This window comes from Myotis yumanensis, unplaced genomic scaffold (genome assembly GCF_028538775.1).
Source record: "Myotis yumanensis isolate MYYU_CA2020_CCGP unplaced genomic scaffold, mMyoYum1.0.hap1 SCAF_11, whole genome shotgun sequence".
Classification (NCBI taxonomy): domain Eukaryota; kingdom Metazoa; phylum Chordata; class Mammalia; order Chiroptera; family Vespertilionidae; genus Myotis; species Myotis yumanensis.
The window spans coordinates 63525287-63548096 of record NW_027223762.1 but is presented as its reverse complement, the minus strand read 5'-3'; the positions used below and the strand labels follow the sequence as shown (position 1 = coordinate 63548096).

The window sequence follows — 22810 nt, the reverse complement described above, 5'->3', positions numbered from 1 at the left end:
CCACTGAGCCATACCAGCCAGGCAAGAACAAGGATCTTTAGAACAATGGAGATAAAACTGGAAATCATAAAAACTAAAAGCAGTATAATGTTTCATTTCAATGAGATACTCTCTGGGTGTGAGATAAGTATACTAACCACCTCAAATGAACAAATGTAGCCCAACCTGAGTGGATCATTTGGTTAAGTGTTGGCCTGTGCACCAAAAGGTGTTAGATAAAGGCACATACCTGGGTTGAGAGTCTGATCGCCCGTCAGGGAGCATAAGGAAGGCAACCGATCGTTTGATATTTATCTCTCTCCATTCCTCTCTAAGCATGTCCTCAGGTGAGGATAAAAAACAACAACAAAAAACAAATGTAACCAGAACTAGAACTATCCCCTCAAAGATGGTGATAAAGGTATAAAAACAAAAGGGGATCTCATAACACATTTTAGCTCTCTAGAAGCATAAACCACTGCTAGTGTGTTAACTTGTAATACAGCTTCTAGCTTCTGCACATCAAATTTCTTAATAGTTTGAGAAATACAAAGAAGGGAGCTGGCTGTATGTTTATATTTCTGCTTCATAATAATGTCTAATTTCCACCGAGCACTATCAAATAATTGTCTTATAAATACGTTAATTTAAACCTTTGGTTCTCTTATTAAATTGTAACATATATACTTAGATTTGTTTCTCATATAGAAAAGCTATCAGCTTTGGCTGAATAACCCTTTAAGTCAATATAAACCAAATGAAAGGAAATACTCATGGGGGCGGTCAAAATACAAAGTGCCAGCACTGGCCTGGCCCTGGGTGACCATGACAGTCACCTGAAACCTCAGGGCCTGATTCCTCATTTGTAAAATATGGGGGCAGAGCAAGATGGTATATAAATATACAATTTAGTATTTCTGGTAATTTAGCACATGTCCCTTTGGACAAACCTGATAAAAATGGTTACCACCAGTTTAGAAGCCCTCAGAAAGGTTGAGTCCAGAGTCATTTATTGAACCACCCTGATTACATGTACAGAACTTCTACAAGCAAAATCAAACTAAGAGGAGGGTAGAGGTGGGTGGTAAGGCCAATGCTCGGATATATTCTTTTTTTTTTCCAGAGGGAGTCTAGACCCAGTAGACCAGGGACTGCAACAGCAGAAACTTTGTAAGACTCTGTGCCCTTTGAAATATGCTCATGATTATTGTATTTTCTCCCCGTTATATGTCTGCTTCATATATGGCTGGGATTTAGCATTCTCCCTTTCAAAGTAGTCATGGCCTTTGAGAAGCCTCCTGAACTCCCAGCTCCTCCTGCAAACTCAGTGAGCATTGTACACTGAGTGGCCAAGTATTGAAGGGTATCTCACATCTGGAGTAAAGATCCATATAAAACATGTCAATCCATATACACTGACTGCACAACACTCAAAAATCAAGTCAATGTAAACCAAATGAAGGGAATACTGAGGTGCATATATGCGAGGCAACAGTGCAGCATGACGGCTTAAAGGGGGTGCTGGCAGCTCCTGTGTGAGCAAGAACGTGTAGCCCACTGCCGTCGAAGATTTCACTACTGATAAACCTCATTTTGTGCCTTGTCACTGAGGGTAAGGCAGAAATGGTCCTTTTACCTGTCCCTGTGAGCCACTGTTCCTCAGTGATGCATATGATCCCTTGTCTGCAGTGCCGGGCCATTTCCGCTTCATTTTCTTCTGTTTACCATTCTTATGGGCACCTTTAAAGTTTTTATTTTTTTGATTAACATCTGAAAACAGAAAATTAACTTTAATGATGATATAAAAGCACAATAGCAGCATTGGCTGGTGTGGCTCAGTTGTTTGGAACGCTGCCCAGTACACCAAAGAGTCTCAGGTTTGATTCCTAGTCAGGGCACATACCTACATTGCAGGTTCGGTCCCTGGCCCAGCAACAAGCCAGATCCTTCTGAAGTGTTCAGGGTATGAGGAATCTAATTAGGAACTACCATAACACTATAACAGTAAAACTTCAAATGTTTAAACTGACCGTGTAGATTACTATCAGATTTTCCATTGAAAACATTTCATACATTACCGAAACCGGTTTGGCTCAGTGGATAGAGCGTCGGCCTGCGGACGCAAGGGTCCCGGGTTCGATTCCGGTCAAGGGCATGTACCTGGGTTGCGGGCATATCCCCAGTAGGAGATGTGCAGGAGGCAGCTGATCGATGTTTCTCTCTCATCGATGTTTCTAACTCTCTATCTCTCTCCCTTCCTCTCTGTAAAAAAATCAATAAAATATATTTTTTAAAAAAAGAAAACATTTCATACAGATTAAACTCATCTATGACCCATATTAAACAGAAAAGCATTTTAAGGGGGGAGGCAGTAAATGAGGATCAAGTATTGCATTTATACAATGATACTGTAATAACTATGTATGGGGTCAGATGGGTACTGGACTTATTTATATAACTCACCTTACAGTTATATAACTGACTAATCACTAAGCTGTACACCTGAAACTAAGATATCTAAAAGAATACCTACATGAAATTAGTCTGACACACCACCATCCCCGACATCGAGTCAACTCATCTTCAGCTGATAGCAATACAAACAGGTATATCTTGTCCCTTTTACATACAGAGGCTGGGATTTAGCATTCTCCCTTTCAAAATAGTCATGGCCTTTGAGAACCCTCCTGAATGCTTAGCTCCTCCTGCAAACTCAGTGAGCATTGTATACTGAGTGGCCAGGTGTTGAAGGGTATCTCGTATCTGGAGTAAAGATCCATATAAATCATGATCTTCTCTAGATATAAAAGGCTATTATGCAAAGTGTCCCTTCAGGAGTTCGACCGGGAGTTCGATCACTCACTATGAGGTGTACTGACCACCAAGGAGTGGCATGGAACATGGCAGGTGACCAGCAGGTGGTGGTGATGGGCCGCTGAAGGAGCGAGGGTAGGAGGAGGCTGGGAGGTTGAAGGCGGGGAATCTGATTGGCCCTGATTGCCAGCCAGGCATAGGGAACCTACCCATGCACGAATTTCATGCACTGTGTCTCTAGTCCTATATAATAAAAGGGAAACATGTAAATTGACCATCCCTCTGCTACACTCACCAGCCACTCAGGAGTGAGTATGCAAATTAACCCAACAAAGATGGCAAGTTTATTTCCATACACAGGCGCCGGGCAGAGAGCAGAGCAGGAGAGCTGGCAGCCTGGGGGGATGGTGCTCCCTCTGTTCTCCGCCCAGTGGCTGGGGGGGGGGCGACTGAGTGGGAGAGCCAGCTGAGAGTACAGTGGCTTGGCAAACTTGGCTCCCAAGCTGCCAGACAAAGAGCAGAGAGGGAGAGCTGGCAGCTTGGAGGACTTGACAGAGTGGGAGGCCGTGGTACAAAGACAGAGCAGAAAGGGCAAACCAAGAGCATGGGGAGCACCAGGAATTCTGGGAATAGTAGTTCTGTTGGCAGCCCCAGGACTGGAAGAGGAAGCCCAGAGCACACGGAGCACCAGGAATGCTAGGAATCGTAGTTCTGGTGGCAGACGGATCTCCTAGACCAGTGATGGCAAACCTTCTGAGCTCGGTGTGTCAGCATTTTGAAAAACCCTAACTTAACTCTGGTGCTGTGTCACATACAGAAATTTTTAAATATTTGAAACCATAGTAAAACAAAGATTTATATTTTTGATATTTATTTTATATATTTAAATGCCATTTAACAAAGAAAAATCAACCAAAAAAATGAGTTCGCGTGTCACCTCTGACACGTGTGTCATAGGTTCGCCATCACTGTCCTAGACACTAGAGCAAAGTGAACCTGGAGCAAGTTATTGTTGCAGTGGGGGGTGGAGGGAAAGCAAAGGTGAGAGACATAAGTAAAATCAGAGTGTCTAGGAAAAAATAAAGGGAAGATATCCTAAAATTTCCAGGAAATCTCCACCAATGAAGCAAAGAAAAAAAAATGCCTCTATTATTCTGTGAGCAACAAACCAAACTGGGTTGGGGGTCTCAGACAATTCGCTCATATGATTGCAAAGACAGACAGAAACTCCTAGATTGGCGAAAGCTCCCCTGAGGGCTCCCAGATTGGAGAGGGTGCAGTTTGGGTTGAGGGACCCACTCCCAGTGCACGAATTTTCATGCACCGGGTCTCTAGTCTTATCATAAAATGCAGGAGAACCTCCACCCTCCAAGTCATGAACAAAGTGATTGCTCCTCTAGATAGACTTTAAATGATAAAATAGTTTTACCTTTACCTTCTTGTGCACACTTTGTTTCCTCTTTCTTCATGGATTCTTTATGAGACAATAAGGACTGAGCAGCTTTTGCCATTTCTCTGGCTTGTATATACTGTTGAAGCTCTTTAGCAAAATTATCTTCTGGTTCCTGATTGCAGATATTATCAGTGTATGCATCATAGTCCTTACTTCTTGATTTTCTATGTAGCAAATTCTTTGGTGATGTTGTAGAGTTTCCAAAGTGCCTAAACTAAGTAAAATTAAAATTTCAACTTAAAAAACCTAGCATGATTCAAAACTATGTGATGATAAAGAAGAAACAATGACTGACCATAAACTGATCATCCTGAGGTTAGGTGATGGATACATGGGAGATATACTATTCTTTTCATTTTGAGGTATTTGAAATTTTCCAGAATTAAAAAACAAACAAAAAACAAAACAAAAAACAAAAAGAAAAAAACCAGCATGACACAGCCATCCTTAAAGGTAATTTGAGGGAAGATTCTTAATTTGTATACTCTACGTACTTTGCTGAATTAACAGAGTAAATACCCAAATTTTAACTTTTTGATTAAAAAAAGAAATCGACCAGCTGCTGTGGCTCAGTGGTTTGAGCACTGAACCAGGAGGTCATGGTTCGATTCTCAGTCAGGGCACAGGCCTGGGTTGCAGGCTTGATCCCCAGTAGGTGGCATGCAGGAGGCAGCTGATCAATGATTCTCTTTCATCATTGATATCTCTATCTCTCTCTACCTCTTCCTCTCTGAAATCAATAATAATATACTTTTTTAAAAGAAGCAGAGAATTCTTGTATTAAAAAAATTACAGTATTATAGTTCACATTTCTCCCTTGATATTGACTATATTCCAAATGGTTTAATTCAGTAACTCATGATTTCATAAAAGTAAATTGTAATGGCCCAATTAAAAATGTACTACACTAAGATATATCATAGACACCAAAGCCTATTCTTTATCCAATTTAAAGGTTTGCCTTCCGTAAGCCTAGAAAATGAATTTACTTCTGCTTGAAGAATCCAAAGAAACTAAGAAAGTTTCCTAATCTGACAAGGGCTTCAATGCACATTTTATCTTCATTACACCAGACAAGACTACCAACCAATCCAACAATCTTCAGGCCACCAAGTTCATCTCCACATCATCTCCACATCCTCAAGAAAGAGCACCCTTTTCCAACTAACACCATACAAAAAACTTACAAACAGAACTTCTGGTCAGGAAATTGGCAAACACTGGCCTAGCCTGTTTTTGTAAATTAAGTTCTGCTGGAACACAGGCATACCCATTCATTCATCATTTATAATCTATGGCTGCTTAGTTGTGGCAGAGACAATATGGCTCACAAAGTCAAAAAGACGCACTATCTGGTCTGTTATGAAAAAGTTGGCTGACTCTTGTAATGATTGTGTTTACCTTGGTTCTGTTCTTTAATTTTTATTTAGAGAACCAAAAAATCATTCAATATGCCATAGCTCCCAAGTTTAGCTTAGTCAAACACAAAGAGATAAAATTCCATTCAGTGTATGTGAATTAATATTACAATAATCCAAATGAGTGACTAAATGCCCCCTTTGCACAAAACATACAGGCCTACAGTACTGCATACAGGCCTACACTCCGCCTGCCTGCTTGATCACCCCTAACTGCTTGTCTGCCTGCCTGATTGCCCCTAACTACCTCTGCCTGCCTGCCTAATCCTCCCTAACCACTCGCCTGCCTGACTGATTGCCCCTAACTGCTACCTTCCTGCCTGATTACTAATTAGTAATTAGTAATAACATACTTGTTTTTCTTGTATTAAAGAAAAAGATGAGATGACTTAGCAATATAAATAAAACCAGGACAATGGCAATGGCCCAATTAAAAATGCATACACTGCCCTAACCGGTTTGGCTCAGTGGATAGAGTGTCGGCCTGTGGACTGAAGGGTCCCAGGTTCGATTCTGGTCAGGGCCATGTACCTTGGTTGCCGGCACATACCCAGTAGGGGGCGTGCAGGAGGCAGCAGATCGATGTTTCTCTCTCAAGGATGTTTCTAACTCTCTATCCCTCTCCCTTCCTCTCTGTAAAAAAATCAATAAAATATATATTTTTTAAATTTTACAAAATGCACTACACTAAGATATATCATAGCTACCAAAGTCTATCCTTTTCCCCATAATTCACAGCTTTGGTGACAGAGGAGGTGGCAGTCCTAATGACAAGAAGAAAGACCCTCCTGGTTCTCTTTAATCAGGTTAACTTTACTTTGAGGAATGCTTTTCTAACTGTTGCTGGAGCTGTTCTGAAATGACAGCTGCAATCATAGGTACCCACTGTAGCAGAAGCCCAGGGCTGGCAGCTGCCCTTGGAGAGCCTGTTTTAATAATATTAGAGATGAGTATTATTAGTTGATATGATTCTTTTCAGAGGGCAATGAAATAACCGAAAATACAAATTACTGCCTTAATACTTTTCTTCACACAACTAGCTATAAACTCACTGCTTTGATGTTTGCTGTTCTCTACATAATTTAGAATGCATACAAACATGACAATAAAACTTTGTCTCCCCCCCTCCTTTTTTGTAAAGGAGTCTAAATAAAGCAGTTTTAAGTAAAAAAAATTCCTGCTTTTGATTAAGGATGGCTTACTGAACTAGTATGGCTTCCTGACATTCCACAGAAATAAAGTACAGAAGGAGGGCATGAAGCAATTGAGAGAATTCAACAGGTTCTTGGCAGATTTTTGATAAATGAAAAGCAAGTTTTAAGCTGGAGACTCAGCTTAGGTGGAGTCTGAGAAATGAGACCATAACTGAGGAGAAATTAAAATTCTACATGGAAACAAACAAAGCTATTATAACAAGTTCTCTCTGCCCACCCCTCATCAGAATACAATCAAAGAGAAGTTTACCCTGGGCAAAAGAGAGGGCTGTTCTCCGAAGAAATTGAATACAATGCCTGATAAAAGCCAGGACTCCTTAGGTGGGTAATAAGACCTCAGAGTAAGTCCTCTACATTCTGGTATTTGAGAACACCTCAGTGCACCATACATTTCAGTGACAGTTATAACTTGACTAGAGGCCCGGTTCATGCAATTAGTGTACAGGGGGAGGGTGGGGAGGGGATCCCTCAGTCCAGCCTGCACCCTCTTGCAATCCAGGACCACTGGCTCCTAACCGCTCAACTACCTGCCTGCCTGCTCGCCCCTAACCACTCTGCCTGCCTGCCTGATCGCCCTAGCCACTCCGCCTGCCTGCCTGATCACCCCTAAATGCTTGCCTGCCTGTCTGATTGCCCCTAACCGCCTCTGCCTGCCTGCCTAATCCTCCCTAACCACTCGCCTGCCTGCTTGGTCACCCCTAACTGCTTGCCTACCTGCCTGATTGCCCCTAACTGCTCATCTGCTTGCCTGATCGCCCCTAACCACTCAACTGCCTGATTGCCCCTAACCACCTCTGCCTCCCTGCCTGATTACCCCAAACCCCTCTGCCTGCCTGCCTGATCACCCCTAACCACTTCTGCCTGCCTGCTTGATTGCCCCTAAATGCTCCCCTGCCTGCGTGATCACACCTAAGGGCTTTCTCCTGCCAGCCTGATCATCCCTAACTGCTCTCCCCTGCCAACCTGAAAGCCCCTAACTGCTCTCCCCTGCCGGCCTGATCACCCTTAACCACCACTGCATCTGCCACCATGGCTTTGTCAGGAAGGATGTCCAAAAGATGTCTGGTCTAATTAGCATATCACCCTATTATTAGTATAGACCAGTGGTCAGCAAACTGTGGCTCGCGAGTCACATGCGGCTCTTTGGCCCCTTGAGTGTGGCTCTTCCACAAAATACCAACTTCTGGGCATGGGCCACAAAGTTTCAATCGCACTGTATGTGTGCCCCCACATGTGGTATTTTGTGGAAGAGCCACACTCAAGGGGCCAAAGAGCCGCATGTGGCTACAAGCCGCAGTTTGCCAACCACTGGTATAGACAATTTAGTATTCCTAGTAATTTAGCACATGTCCCTGTGGACAAACCCAATAAAAATAGTTGCCGCCAGTTCAGAAGCCCTCAGAAAGGCCAAGTCCAGAGGAGTCACTTATTGTCCCACCCTAATTACATGTACAGAACTTCTACAAGCAAAATCAAACTAAGAGGAGGGTAGGGATGGGTGGTAAGGCCAATGCTCAGATATATTCATTTTTAACTAGAGGCCTGGTGCAAGAAATTCATGCACGAATAGGGTCCCCAGGCCTGGCCAGCGATCAGGGCCAAGTGGGGTGACAGGCAGGATGATCAGAGGGCCCCCCATTGGCACCTGCCTGGGCTGGTCTGGGGGCTGCAGGCTGGGGGCAGCTCCTTCATTGAACACCTGCCCCCTGGTGGTCAGTGCATGTCATAGCGACCAGTCATTCTGTCGGTCATCACGCCATTCGGTCAACTTGCATATTAGGCTTTTATTACATAGGCTTTCCAGAGGGAGTCTAGACCCAGTAGACCAGGGACTGCAACAGTAGAAACTTTGTAAGACTTTGTGGCCTTTGAAATATGCTCATGATTATTGTATTTTCTCCCCGTTACTCGTCTGTCAATCCATATACAATGACTGCACAACACTCAAAAATCAAGTCAATGTAAACCAAATGAAGGGAATACTGAGGTGCATATATGCGAGGCAACGGTGCAGCATGACGGCTTAAAGGGGGTGCTGGCAGCTCCTGTGTGAGCAAGAACGTGTAGCCCACTGCCGTCGAAGATTTCACTACTGATAAACCTCATTTTGTGCCTTGTCACTGAGGGTAAGGCAGAAATGGTCCTTTTACCTGTCCCTGTGAGCCACTGTTCCTCAGTGATGCATATGATCCCTTGTCTGCAGTGCCGGGCCATTTCCGCTTCATTTTCTTCTGTTTACCATTCTTATGGGCACCTTTAAAGTTTTTATTTTTTTGATTAACATCTGAAAACAGAAAATTAACTTTAATGATGATATAAAAGCACAATAGCAGCATTGGCTGGTGTGGCTCAGTTGTTTGGAACGCTGCCCAGTACACCAAAGAGTCTCAGGTTTGATTCCTAGTCAGGGCACATACCTACATTGCAGGTTCGGTCCCTGGCCCAGCAACAAGCCAGATCCTTCTGAAGTGTTCAGGGTATGAGGAATCTAATTAGGAACTACCATAACACTATAACAGTAAAACTTCAAATGTTTAAACTGACCGTGTAGATTACTATCAGATTTTCCATTGAAAACATTTCATACAGATTAAACTCATCTATGACCCATATTAAACAGAAAAGCATTTTAAGGGGGGAGGCAGTAAATGAGGATCAAGTATTGCATTTATACAATGATACTGTAATAACTATGTATGGGGTCAGATGGGTACTGGACTTATTTATATAACTCACCTTACAGTTATATAACTGACTAATCACTAAGCTGTACACCTGAAACTAAGATATCTAAAAGAATACCTACATGAAATTAGTCTGACACACCACCATCCCTGACATCGAGTCAACTCATCTTCAGCTGATAGCAATACAAACAGGTATATCTTGTCCCTTTTACAGAGGCTGGGATTTAGCATTCTCCCTTTCAAAGTAGTCATGGCCTTTGAGAACCCTCCTGAATGCTTAGCTCCTCCTGCAAACTCAGTGAGCATTGTATACTGAGTGGCCAGGTGTTGAAGGGTATCTCGTATCTGGAGTAAAGATCCATATAAATCATGATCTTCTATATATATAAAAGGCTACTATGCAAAGTGCCCCTCGGGAGTTCAACCAGGAGTTCGTTCACTCGCTATGATGTGTGCTGACCACCAGGGTGTGGCACAGAACATGGCGGGTGACCAGTGGGCAGTGGTGACGGGGCGCTGAGGGAGCAAGGGAAGGAGGAGGCTGGGAGGTTGGAGGCGGTGAGGCGGGGAACCTGATTATCGCTGATGGCCGGCCAGGCATAGGGATCCTACCCATGCACGAATTTCGTGCACTGGGTCTCTAGTCTTATCATAAAATGCAGGTGAACTCCTACCCCCCAAGTCATGAACAAAGTGATTGCTCCTCTAGATAGACTTTAAATGATAAAATAGTTTTACCTTTACCTTCCTGTGTACACTTTGCTTCCTCTTTCTTCATGGATTCTTTATGAGACAATAAGGACTGAGCAGCATTTGCCATTTCTTTGGCTTTTATATGCTGTTGAAGCTCTTTAGCAAAATTATCTTCTGGTTCCTGATTGCAGATATTATCAGTGTATACATCATAGTCCTTACTTCTTGATTTTCTATGTAGCAAATTCTCTGGTGATGTTGTAGAGTTTCCAAAGTGCCTAAACTAAGTAAAATTAAAATTTCAATTTAAAAAACCTAGCACCATTCAAAACTATGTGATTATAAAGAAGAAACAATGACTGATCATAAACTGATCATTCCTGAGATTAGGTGATGGATACATGGGGGATCATATACTATTCTTTTCATTTTGAGGTATTTGAAATTTTCCAGAATTAAAAACAAACAAATACAAAACAATGTAAAAACAAAAACAAAAAACCAGCATGACACAGCCATCCTTAAAGGTAATTTGAGGGAAGATTCTTAATTTGTATACTCTATGTACTTTGCTGAATTAACAGAGTAAATACCCAAATTTTAACTTTTTGATAAAAAAAAAAAATTGCTGGGCTGCTGTGGCTCAGCAGTTGAGCATTGAACCAGGAGGTCATGGTTCGATTCTCAGTCAAGGTACAGGCCTGGGTTGCAGGCTCGATCCCCAGTAGGGGGTGTGCAGGAGGCAGCCGATCAATGATTCTCTCTCATCCTTGACATCTCTATCTCTCTCTCTCTTCCTCTCTGAAATCAATAATAATATATTTTTTAAAAGCAGAGAATTCTTTAAAAAATTACATTATAGTTTACATTTTATTTCTCCCTTGATATTGACTATATTCCAAATGGTTTAATTCAGTAACTCATGATTTCATAAAAGTAAATTGTAATGGCCCAATTAAAAATGTACTACACTAAGATATATCATAGACACCAAAGCCTATTCTTTTTCCAATTTAAAGGTTTGCCTTCCGTAAGCCTAGAAAATGAATTTGCTTCTGCTTGAAGGATCCAAACAAACTAAGAAAGTTTCCTAATCTGACAAGGGCTTCAATGCACATTTTATCTTCATTACACCAGACAAGACTACCAACCAATCCAACAGTCTTCAGGCCACCAAGTTCATCTCCACATCCTCAAGAAAGAGCACCCTTTTCCAACTAACACCATACAAAAAACTTACAAACAGAACTTCTGGTCAGGAATTGGCAAACACTGGCCTGGCCTCCTGTTTTTGCAAATTAAGTTCTGCTGGAACACAGGCACACCCATTCATTCATCATCTATAATCTATGGCTGCTTAGTTGTGGCTAAATTAGCTATCAACTATGAGGATAAATTCAAGATATTCCCAGAAAAGTTAACAAGTACTCAAAGGTTTAATCCCAAACATTCCTACATATGCTAGCCAAACAAGAAACCAATATAAGCCCTAGCTGGTTGTAGTAATTAACAGACTGAGGTCTTAAAGGACGGAATAGACAATAGACAAATAAGCCAGTGGAAGAGAATAGTCCAGAAACAGACCCATCTGAACATGAGCACTTGATTTTTGACAATGGTGACACTGCAGGCCTACAGGAGCAAAGGCAGTCCTTTCTCCTCAGCGAATGATGCCAGAACAATTGCATATGATAACAAAAATAAAAAGTAAAACAAAATTTGTTGTTCTTTGCACCTATTAGTGTTCACAAAAATCAATCCTGGTGATTATAAACTTAAGTGTGAAAGGCAGTGAGGAAGCCCTGGCCGGGTAGCTCAGTTGGTTAGAGCATCGTCCTGATACGTTAAGTGTGAAAGGCAAAACAATAAAGATACTGTAGGAAAATATTTTTACTCAGGATATTTAAATAAAGCAGTAACTATAAAGGGAAAAATTAATAAATTTGAATACATTAAAATTATAAGCTTTTCATCAACAGAGTCATTGAGTGGAAAGAAAATCAGAAAATGTGCAGATATCTGCAATACATAATCCACAATGAAGGGAAAAAAAAACCTTTATATCCAGAATAAAGAACTATAAACAATGATATAAACATTCAGACAAACCAATTTAAAAAAGGACAGAAGGACTTGAATAGGCGCGTGCGCCACACACACACACACACGCACACACACACACACACACACACAAAGGGAAATCCAAATGTACAAACATATGGAAAGATGCCCCATCTCAACAGCAATCAAGAAAATACAAAGTAAATTGCAATGAGATACCTCATCAGATGGCAAAAAATTAGGATAAAAATATCAAGTGTGGAGCAGTAGAAATACAGTCCTTCATACACTGTCTCTGCAAATAAAAGTCAGAACCCCTTTGGAATGCAGGCTGCCATTATGGTAAAGGTAAAGATGCTTGAAGACCCAGCAGTTCCATTCCTATGTACATGCAGAATAGAATTGTTCCCACTTATCCATTCCAAGACCCCCAATGGATGCCCGAAACTGCGGATAGTATCAAACTCCATATATACTGTTTTCCCTATACTAATACTAGTATATACATATACTAATACATACGTGTGATAATCCTAGAATGTGGTACCTGCCTATCTGGTGCTAAAGTTTAATTTATAAATTAGGCACAGTAAAATATGAACAACAATAACTAATAAAATAAACAACTGTACCAATATACTTGCTATACAAAACATTTTATGAATGTGATCTCTCTCTCTAAATATCTTATTGTACTGTACTCATACCTTTTCACTAAAAGGAAGCACCGCCGGCTTTTCTTTGGCACATCCGAATTGCCAGTATCACTACCCTTGCACTTTGGGGCCATTATTAAGTAAAATAAAGATCACTTGAACACAAGCACTGTGATACCACAACAATTGATCTGATAACCAAAATGGCTACCAAGTAATCAACAGGCAAGAAGTGTCTACACACAGTGGGGATAAGCTGGACAAAGAGACCCTTCACATCCTGGGCAGAATGGAGTGGGATGGCCTGAGATCTCATCGTGCTACTCAGAACAGTGTGCAATTTAAAACTTAAGAATTGTTTCTTTCTGAAATTTTCCATTTAATATTTTTGGACCATGGCTGACCATGGGTAACTGAAACCAAGGAAAGCAAAATTATAGGTAAAGGGGACCACTGAACATATGCAGCAGGATACAAGTGAAAATGTAGTAGCAACATTGCCCATAATCTCCAACAATGAGAATCAAACCAAAAGTCTGCCAACAACAGATCTAGTATGTTCAAATAATGGAACACTATGCAGCTAAGACAACAAGCAAACAAGTATACACCATAATATCTATGAATCATATAATGTTGAGAAAAAAAACATCCATGGCACTATCTTATTTCTATAAAGTACAAAAATGGGCAAGAACAAACTGTATTCTTATGGATGACAGCATTAGTGAAACTGTATAGAAGAGCAAGGAAGTGATTAGTACATAAGTTAGGACTGTACCTCTAGGAAGAAACAAGGAGGATGGCTGAGAAGGGAGGCACCAGAGGCTCTGATGGTAATGATCTTTCTTGATTTCCAATGTGCTGACCTGGGTGCTCTCTTTTTAATCAGCTGGGATACATTCACATTCTACACACTTGTGAGTAAAGAGCCTGGGCTAAAGCAAGCCTCCTTAGGAACAATCTAGGTATCCATCTTTTCAAAGTTCTATTTCCTGGAAACCACTTAAAATAATCCTAGAATGTTGTACCTGCCTATCTCCTATATAGTGTTACACATGGATTAGAGGACTTTAAATGGGCACGAAGTATTGGGCCCAAATGACTAAAATAGTAGAAAAAAATTGTAGGCAATCCAAGCTGTAATTTCTCCCTGTCAATCTTGGCCCTCATCTATAGCAAGGCAAAAGAATTCACATCCTTGGGTAGCTGAGAGTCTTCCTGAGGTGCTGAAGATGCTGTTCCTGCTGTATTTCCTGTCCTATATCCTTGTATAAACCTAAGTAAAGAGTATTGCAGGATAGTCTATTTGTGTCTGTGAAGTCTCCTTGCCAATTAAAACCCATTCTTTTGTAATGTGCTAAAATTAATAATTACAAAAAAAAACAGTTCAAAAGAGAAAAAGAGGCAAAAGAAGAGCAGATATTGGCTTTGTTACTGGTTGTGTCCTCCCAAATTCTTACGTTGAAATCCTAACACTCAGTACCTTAGAATGTGACTGTTTGGAAACAGGGCATTGTATGTATAATTAAAATCAGGTATTAGGGTGGGCTATAATCCTTTAAAACCAGTGTCCTTATGAAAAGGAGAAATTATACACAGACATGCACACACAGAGAACACCATTCGAACAGGTAGGTAAAGATCCAGGTGATGCTCTGGAAGCCAGACCAAGTAACACTAAAGATGCCAGCAAACCACCAGAAGTTATGGGAAAGGCCTGAAGAGATTCCCTTTCACAGCTGACACCTTGATCCTGTCAGACTTTTAGCCTCCAGAAGCTTGAGTCAACAAATTTCTACTTTTTAAGTTACCCAGTTTGTGGTACTTTTTAAAAATTCTCACCTGAGAATATGTTTTTCATTTATTATAGAAAGAGAGGAAGGGAGAGGGAGAGAGAGAAACATCGACAGGTTGCCTCACATACAGGCCCAGACCGGGGATTGAACCTGAACCTGAGTATGTGTACTGACTGGGATTTAAACTTGTGACCCTTCGATGCACAGGATGACGCTCTAACCATTGAGAATACCAGCCAGGTATTTTGTTATGGCAGTCCTAGCAAATGAATACAAGCTTTAAGCTTTAAATCACTAAAGTTAGTTACATTAGCAATTCAATATCCTTAAAATTTAGATCTAATATGAGAAGAAAATTTTGAAACACTTTACAACCCATTTCAGAAATAGAAAAAATAAATGCAATGCACTAAAAATAGTTCATGTTAAATGACAAAACCCTCAAAGGATAAATTTTTTAAAAAGTGTAACTGGGTTGATATAAGTAACTGTGTCTCAAATGCTAACTAAAATGAAACAAACAGGATCCCTAAAAAATTTCTCATATCCATTACAGTAAAACCCCAATATAGCAGACTAATTCAGGTGAGGGGTGTCTGTTAAAGCTGAAAGTCCGTTATATAATAAAGTATGTTTTACGAATTCGTATATTAAATAATTGACAAATTAGTTTACCTGTTTTTACTTATATAGACACATCTGTGCAATTAAAATTAAGTATGAAAAGTTAAATTTCACAGAAAAGTATTACTGTAATTTTAAATTTATTAAATGTATGCATTCACCAGTTACCATGAGCATACAAATGCACATGGCTGGGCATGGCTTAGTGCACAGGGGAACATCCCACAGCATGAGTTAATACTATTGCAGAAAGTGACACCACTCAAAAACAGAACCAATTACATGTGTGATAAGGTGTGATCACATTCTAATCATGGCCGAACATTGGCTACAAGCAGTGACTCTTCGATTTAAATATGTAAACTACAGTTGTAGATACGTAATATTTATTTATGTTGGCAAAATTACTGCAGTGTGTTTTCCAACTTATCGCCTATTTGCTAAAATTTGTTTAAAATAACAGTGAATTATTAAAAAAAAACAGTTAATTTAATTATAAGCAAATCTTGGTTAAAACATTTAAAAATTAACAGGATATTAATTCTCACATGACATATGAACCAGAAATTTTGTCCATTAAACCCAAAGACTGTTAAATCAAGGTCTGCAAAATCAAAGGTTTATTGTGCTGTTATTTCAATATGCCAACTTAATCTTACTTTTTTAGAAATATGCTCACACTCCACTTTTACTTTTATTTTCTCTTCTTGTGTTTCTTCAACTTCTGTATCATCATCGATTCTGTAGCAAAAATATGAAATAACACAAGAGGATATTTTTAAACCTGAAAAGGGTTCATCCCACAGCATTAAAACCCATGGCTTTGGCTTATCTTCAACTTGCCCTTGAAATTCCAAATTCAAATCCTACTCCACCTACCCTTCTTTCCAGAGAATTATGTACAAAATTATGAGTAGTAAATGGCAACATGTTTGAGTAAAAAATAAAGCTGGAATTTTAGATTACATAACCCCGAACATTAGCTCAAGTATTAGCAGGTTTTTAATTTATCCATTCATTCTCATTCAATTCATTCAACAAATGCTGAGTATCTACCATACTCAGCATACAGGCTCTGGGCCCTAAAGCCTAGGATACAACAATGAGTAAAACAGATCTTGTCCCTGCATTCTGAGAACTTTCTATCTGTTTGGGAGAAAGAAGGAAAGCAATTTCAATATGGTGTGGTAAGTACAGGTATATATATGAAGAACACAACCTAGATTTAGGTGCCAGAGGCTTTCTGAACCTAAAAGACATGCAAGAGTTAGCAAACAAAGAGGAATGAGTGCAAGGGGGATGTATTTCAGGTAGAATTCAGGGTGCCTTCTCAGGTCAGGAGAGCCCAAACTTATATTCAAGTGAAGATGAAAAAGAGAAGTTGTTTTCATACTCACAAGGACTGAGAAGTTGGCATGCATGCACATCATCAAGTAAAGTTATTTAAGGATATTTCAGCAAAACTAAAAGTGAACCCAAGAAAGATAAAGATAGGAAATACAAAAAACTGGTGAACAAAGAAGCCAATAAAATCTACACTAATAAAAGAGAAACATGCAAATTGGTGTCATTTTGCTACGCCCACCAGCCAATCAGGATGGTATGCAAATTAACCCAACAACGATGGCGGTTAATTTGCATATGCAGGCATGGAGCAAAGACTAAAGACTGAAGATGACTGAAGACTGAAGAGGCTTGGCTTCTCCGCTGCAGCCGAAGCAAAGGCCTGGGTCCTGGGTGCCAGAGGAAAACCGATGCCGGCAGCCAGGGGAAGGAAGGCCTATTGCACAAATCTCTTCATGCAACAGGCCTCTAGTTCATAAATAAACCTAAATAAATAATCGTTGATGGTATAGATACGGGGCATTAAATACAATTTTGTCTCAGAAAGTAGTGACTACTGAATAAAGCTTCAAATATGTGTTACATGCCAGATAAAGGCGAGGACTAAGCAAACATACATACTCAAAGCAACATCTTACAAGACTGTGAATAGTGGCTTTGTGCTTCTTTCCAAGTTACAGGAGTTCAGGCTTCACAGCTATACCCAATCCAACAGTTTACCACTGATCTCTCTCCATTCAGAGCTTCAGAGTTACACCCATCAGATAAGCTACCATGTTTTGAGCCTTTTACATAAACAAGAGCCAATAAACCAAATCCTGTGGATCTTTATTGCTCTACTTTTCAGTAATGAATCACGGGGAGCAGGAAGTAATCTATCCTTGGGCAGAATAATGATGACAACAGTAACTACAGCAGCAGCGAACACTTGCATTGATTATTCTGTGCCCGGACACTGTCCCATACACATCATCGCAACAACCCTATAACATACATACTATTGCTTAAAAAGCTATTTTACAGATGAGAGAACTGAATTACAGAAAGCTTATACAACTTGTCACAAACCTAGTAAATGGTGGAGCTGAGATTGGAATGCTGGCAGGCAGAGCCAACTAACTCCCTATTCACCATATCTACCTGGTGTCTACTAGAGATAACCTTACGGTAACATATCCAAAACTGAACTCCTGCTATCTTAAACTGCAACTCCAGCCTTCTAATGATACCTCCCAAAAACCTTGATGTTGTCCTTGACTCCTCTCATGTCCCTCATCCAAACCATGAAGACATCCAGTTTATCTTCAACATTTTATCTATATTTGACTTCTTACCACTAATACTATGATGCAAGCTCTTGCCCCCCACATTCTACTCTCAACACAAGCAGAATGACCCTACTAAACTGTCACTCTCTGCTGAAAAACCTCTTACCTTATTTAGGGTAGAAGCCAAAGTCCTTATTATGACCCCTGCAAGTCCCTACATGATCTGCTTCCCCCACCCTACCCAATACCACTCAAGCCTGACTACTCTTACTCCACTCTAATCGTCATTCTGGCCACTTTGTTCCCACCACCCAATCACACCAAGTTCCTGCACTTCAGGATCTTTATATGGAACACTCTCCAGCTCCATATCAACCTCCCTCATCTCCTTCAGGTCCCTACTCAAATATTACTCATTAATGTTAATATATAAGGCTTCCCTTAACCACCTTCTTTAAAATATCTACATCCTTTCCATCATACATTCTCCCTTCTCATCCACCTAACCCTCTTTCATTTTTCTCTATGTCATTTATCATCACCTACAATACCATCTATACCCGTAGTCAGCAAACTGCGGCTCGCGAGCCACATGCGGCTCTTTGGCCCCTTGAGTGTGGCTCTTCCACAAAATACCACGTGCGGGCACGCATACAGGGCGATTGAAACTTCGTGGCCCATGCGCAGAAGTCGGTTTTTGGCCTGGGTGAGTCTATTTTGAAGAAGTACTGTTGATATTTGGCTCTGTTGACTAATGAGTTTGCCAACCACTGATCTATACTAATAAAAGGGTAATATGCTAATTAGACCGGATATCTTCCGGACAACCTTCCAGACATCCTTCCGGACAAAGCCATGGTGGTGGGGCTGAGGCAGAGGTGGTTAGGGGTGATCAGGCCAGCAGGGGAGGACAGTTAGGGGAATCAGCCTGGCAGGGGAGAGCAGTTAGGGGGATCAGGCCGGCAGGCAGGTGAGCGGTTAGAAGCCAGTGGTCCTGGATTGCGAGACCGGATTGTAGGAATCGGGCCTAAACCGGCAGTCAGACATCTCCTAAGGGGTCCCAGATTGGAAAGGGTGCAGGCCAGGTTGAGGGAATCCCCCCCCACCCCTGCATGAATTTCGTGCACCGGGCCTCTAGTACAGTATATCCATAGGCTCTTGGAACTGCGGTGAAGCATATAATGAAATCAATTTTACCATAGGCTAACTGATATACATAGGAGTTAGGTTCCTACAGCATCTCATGGACCTTAGAATGAAACAACGTTGAATGAAGTAACATTACTTGAGGACTGTATATTTACATATTGCCTGTGCCCTAAGAATATAAATCTCATGAGTGAGAGACTTTTAAAAATATATTTTATTTATTACTATATCCCCAGGGCCTAGAATAATGTCTTGTACATAGCTGGTGCTCAATAAATGAGTAATTCCATAATAAAGTTACTAGTTAAAAAAAAAAAAACAAAAAAAACCTCCAGAAACCATAAAAGATTGATTCATTTGACTGCTTTTAAAACAGACAAAAACCTTTATGCATAGAAAATAATGTCCTAGGCAAAGTCAAAAGACAAATAACAAATTGGGGTAAAATATCTGCTCACTAGAGATCCTAAATTTTTAAAGAGAAGGATGGGCAAAGGATTTGAATGAGTAATAGTTCACAGACACTCACCATAACCATACTGCAATACCATCTTCACCTGACATTTTGGCAAAAGTCCGTGTCATAAAAGGATGACATAAAAGTAATTAAGTAAAATTTTCAAACTGATGGCTGCTATTGGATTTTTACATGTTGCTACTGTCTTTTTTTGTGATTATCTTGCTGATTTCTCTTATTTATTTTAAGTTTATTGATTGATTCCTTTTCTTTTTCTTTGCAGATGATCCTATTATCTGCAAGTAATTAGTATCTTTTTCTCCTTTCAATATTTATAGGTCTTACTTTAGCCAATTGTGTCTTAGAAACATGGGGATGAGATCATGGGTCCTAGAGGAAGACTTATCTAAGTAACTTAATCCTAGTTTTGCCTCTTACACTGTGTAATCTTGGCAAGTTATTTATCCTCTCTGTGCCTCAACTTTCTCATCTACAAAAACAAGGATATCTTAAAGGCTGTGAAGGTTAAATGACATTTTATGTAAAGCACCATAGTAAAGCTCTTGATGGTAGCCTGAATTAAACCAATACAGCAGTTCCAATTAAGTTATGTGAGACAGAGAGAAGTGAAGAGATTTTAGTGATATGGAGGTAAAGTCAACATTGATATGATTTATAGTTGACACGAGAAATAAAGGGATAAAGGCTGTGTTGTGGTTTTGGCCTAGGGAAACTGAGGCAAAGACGCAGGTTTAGAAGAAAAGTTCGGTTTTTAAAGCATTTCAAAGTCACAAGAAAAGGAGTAATTGAATATCTGGGTGTAAAAAAACTACACTAACCACGTCTCCAAGAATGAAGAGTTAGAGCCATTTGGCCAGCGATCTCATTTCCCATTTCAACATAAAGGAAATACAGTGGGGCCTTGACTTACAAGTTTAATTAGAGTTCATTAAGGAGCTCGTTAACTCAAATTACTCTATCAACTCAATGCAAAAAATAGGCCGAGAGACAGCTGGTATCTCAAAAAACTCGTTAGTCGGGACACTCGTAAGTCAAGGCCCCACTGTATATCCAAAAGGTCTTTGCTGCTTTATGATAGTCTTTCGGGTCTTTCGATGCTGATCAGTGGAATAAGAACAGACTATTCACTCATACTCCACCGCTTGGCGAACTGACGGTTTCATATTTTCTACAAAAAAAAGAGCCTAACACGTGTCGGTGAGAAATGACAGATGACCTCTGTCTTCTAGGAGCTCACACGTGCTCTAATCCCTCTGGGAGAAAGGGGGAGCTTCCCGGCGCACCCTCGCCCCGCTCCGGCCCCGCACCTCCGCCTTCCACCAGCCCGCCCGCCCCGCACCATCGCTCCACGTCCGAGCTTCCCGGGCGCTCCACGCCCCCCGCGACCTAGCGTCCAGGACGCGCGAGGGGGCGGAACCCGCTAGGACCCCGGCGCTCGGGGCAGCAAAACACGGGCGTCACCTGTCGTCGGAATCCATGACGTCGGAGTCCGTGTCCGGTTTCCTGCCTAGGGCCGGGTTGGGGGGTTTGGAGAAAAGATTCTCGAAATCCATCCTCCCGTCCAGAGTCCCGCAGCGAACGAGTGACGACCGCGAGCGGGAGCGGAGAGAGGAGAGGAAGGAGGGGCTCCCGGGGCCCCCGCAGGCCGCCTACGCATGCGCCACCCGCCCCCTCTGCGCACGCGCTCCTTGCCCCAGTGCGCAGGCGCGCTCTTAACTACCTAGCTCCGCGTAGGCACCGCCCTAAATCTATGCTTCTTTTTGCACCTGGCGACCCGTTATCTCAAATATTTGCTATAGTGTTTAGGCTCGGTCCTTAGGGTTCTTCTATGAATCGAAACCCCAGTGTTTCTAAAAAGAAACATTGATTTAATGCTCGTTTAGTATCAGGCATGTGTCACATTCAGCCCACTTAATGCTCACTGGAACCCAGGACGCGTCCATACTACAGGTGCTAGTCCACATTTTCTAGATGAGGAAACAAGTGTGGGCAGTTCACGTGCCTTGTAGAGTGCTGTCATCCAATGGGATTAACACAACTTTCAGGCAGGAAGTTCATTTAAAAGTACCAAGAACTAAGAGGATTCAGAAGAGAAGACAACCTGTGGTTGGAAAGGCTTCTTGAAAGGAGCATATTTGAGCTCGGTATTGATGTAACGTCCACAGGAAAAGATAAAGCTAGGAGTATAAATGGACTCTGGAAAAAAAGCAGTTTTCCAGTCCCTTTTATGCATTAGAATCAAAGGAGCGATTATAAGAAAGGTGTATGAAATCCATTGGTGGTAGAGTAGGGCGGTGAGGGAAAGCCCTGACCTTTCAAAGGTGGGTCACCCTCCTAGATGCATGAGAATAGGCTGAGCTCATTCAAGGCCAAGAGTGGCCAGAGTGGCGTTGCTAAGGAAGCTACCAGGCCTGGAACTTGACACCTGCCATGGCCTGCCCAGTTAGCAAGTTGTGATCAGGCCACCCTGGGTGGTTACTCTTGGTCACCCAGCCCGCCAGGACTGCAGTGGCCCCCGAGCTGGCCTGGCCTACTTGTGGACCTTTTTTGTTACCACTAAGCAATGGCAAAAGTCAGATATTTGGGAGGGTCAAGTCCCTAAGTCCATCATTTTAATAAAAAGCAAGGACCTTTCCTCTAGAACTAAGCCACGCTATTTTCCTCAAAACGTGATTCTGAGCACTAAACGTTATAAAAAGAGAGCTCGCTACAACCTTGAAGGAGGAAGCAAATTTCTCCATTATGTAAGCAACAAAGATTTTATTTTTAAAATATATACATTAAAAATAACTCCCAATATATATTTTAAAAACACACCCCACGAGTGGTCTTTATTACACAGCCCCCACCGAAGGACTGCTTCAGAAGCCACTCGTTAGGGCCCCTCCCCAACGCCCCCCAACCCCCCGGTTGGCGGCGTCCAGCGGCGCTACTGAGCCCCAGCCGCACGGGAAACTCGAGCGGAGGCCGCCTCCAGGCCCTGAGCCGCCTCCGCCGCCAGGCAAGGGCTGAAGCCCCGCCCCTGCAGGTGACTGACGGCCGCGTCCTGCAATGGCCGACGCGCGATGGGCGGGGCGAGGCGGGCGCGCGGAGGGATATTGCGCCTCGAGTCCCGCGCTGGTGAGCGACGCCATCTTGTCGAACGCCGCCCCGGGGCCGCCATGTCGGTGAGG

At 41.7% G+C, this 22810-nt stretch overlaps 2 protein-coding genes across 4 annotated transcripts in view; one reads left to right on the top strand and one right to left on the bottom strand.

Annotated features, from left to right (window-relative positions):
* The window catches only part of ZC3H8 (zinc finger CCCH-type containing 8), a 33130-nt gene extending 11870 nt beyond the window's left edge, over positions 1-21260 (bottom strand). The window contains exons 1-6 of one of the 3 annotated variants that reach the window (XM_070429748.1): positions 21099-21260; positions 16058-16139; positions 10304-10541; positions 9029-9162; positions 4223-4460; positions 1616-1749 (exon numbers count right to left, since the gene is read on the bottom strand). In XM_070429748.1, the coding sequence (XP_070285849.1) occupies positions 1616-1749; positions 4223-4460; positions 9029-9162; positions 10304-10541; positions 16058-16139; positions 21099-21190 (918 nt within the window). In that variant the 5' untranslated portion in view covers positions 21191-21260. The remainder of the gene's footprint in view (positions 1-1615; positions 1750-4222; positions 4461-9028; positions 9163-10303; positions 10542-16057; positions 16140-21098) is intronic. The other 2 variants (XM_070429751.1, XM_070429750.1) reach the window with 2 other exon arrangements.
* A 1428-nt stretch (positions 21261-22688) lies between these two features.
* The window catches only part of ZC3H6 (zinc finger CCCH-type containing 6), a 57241-nt gene continuing 57119 nt past the window's right edge, over positions 22689-22810 (top strand). The window contains exon 1 of the mRNA XM_070429745.1: positions 22689-22804. Coding sequence (XP_070285846.1) covers positions 22689-22804 — 116 coding nt within the window. The remainder of the gene's footprint in view (positions 22805-22810) is intronic.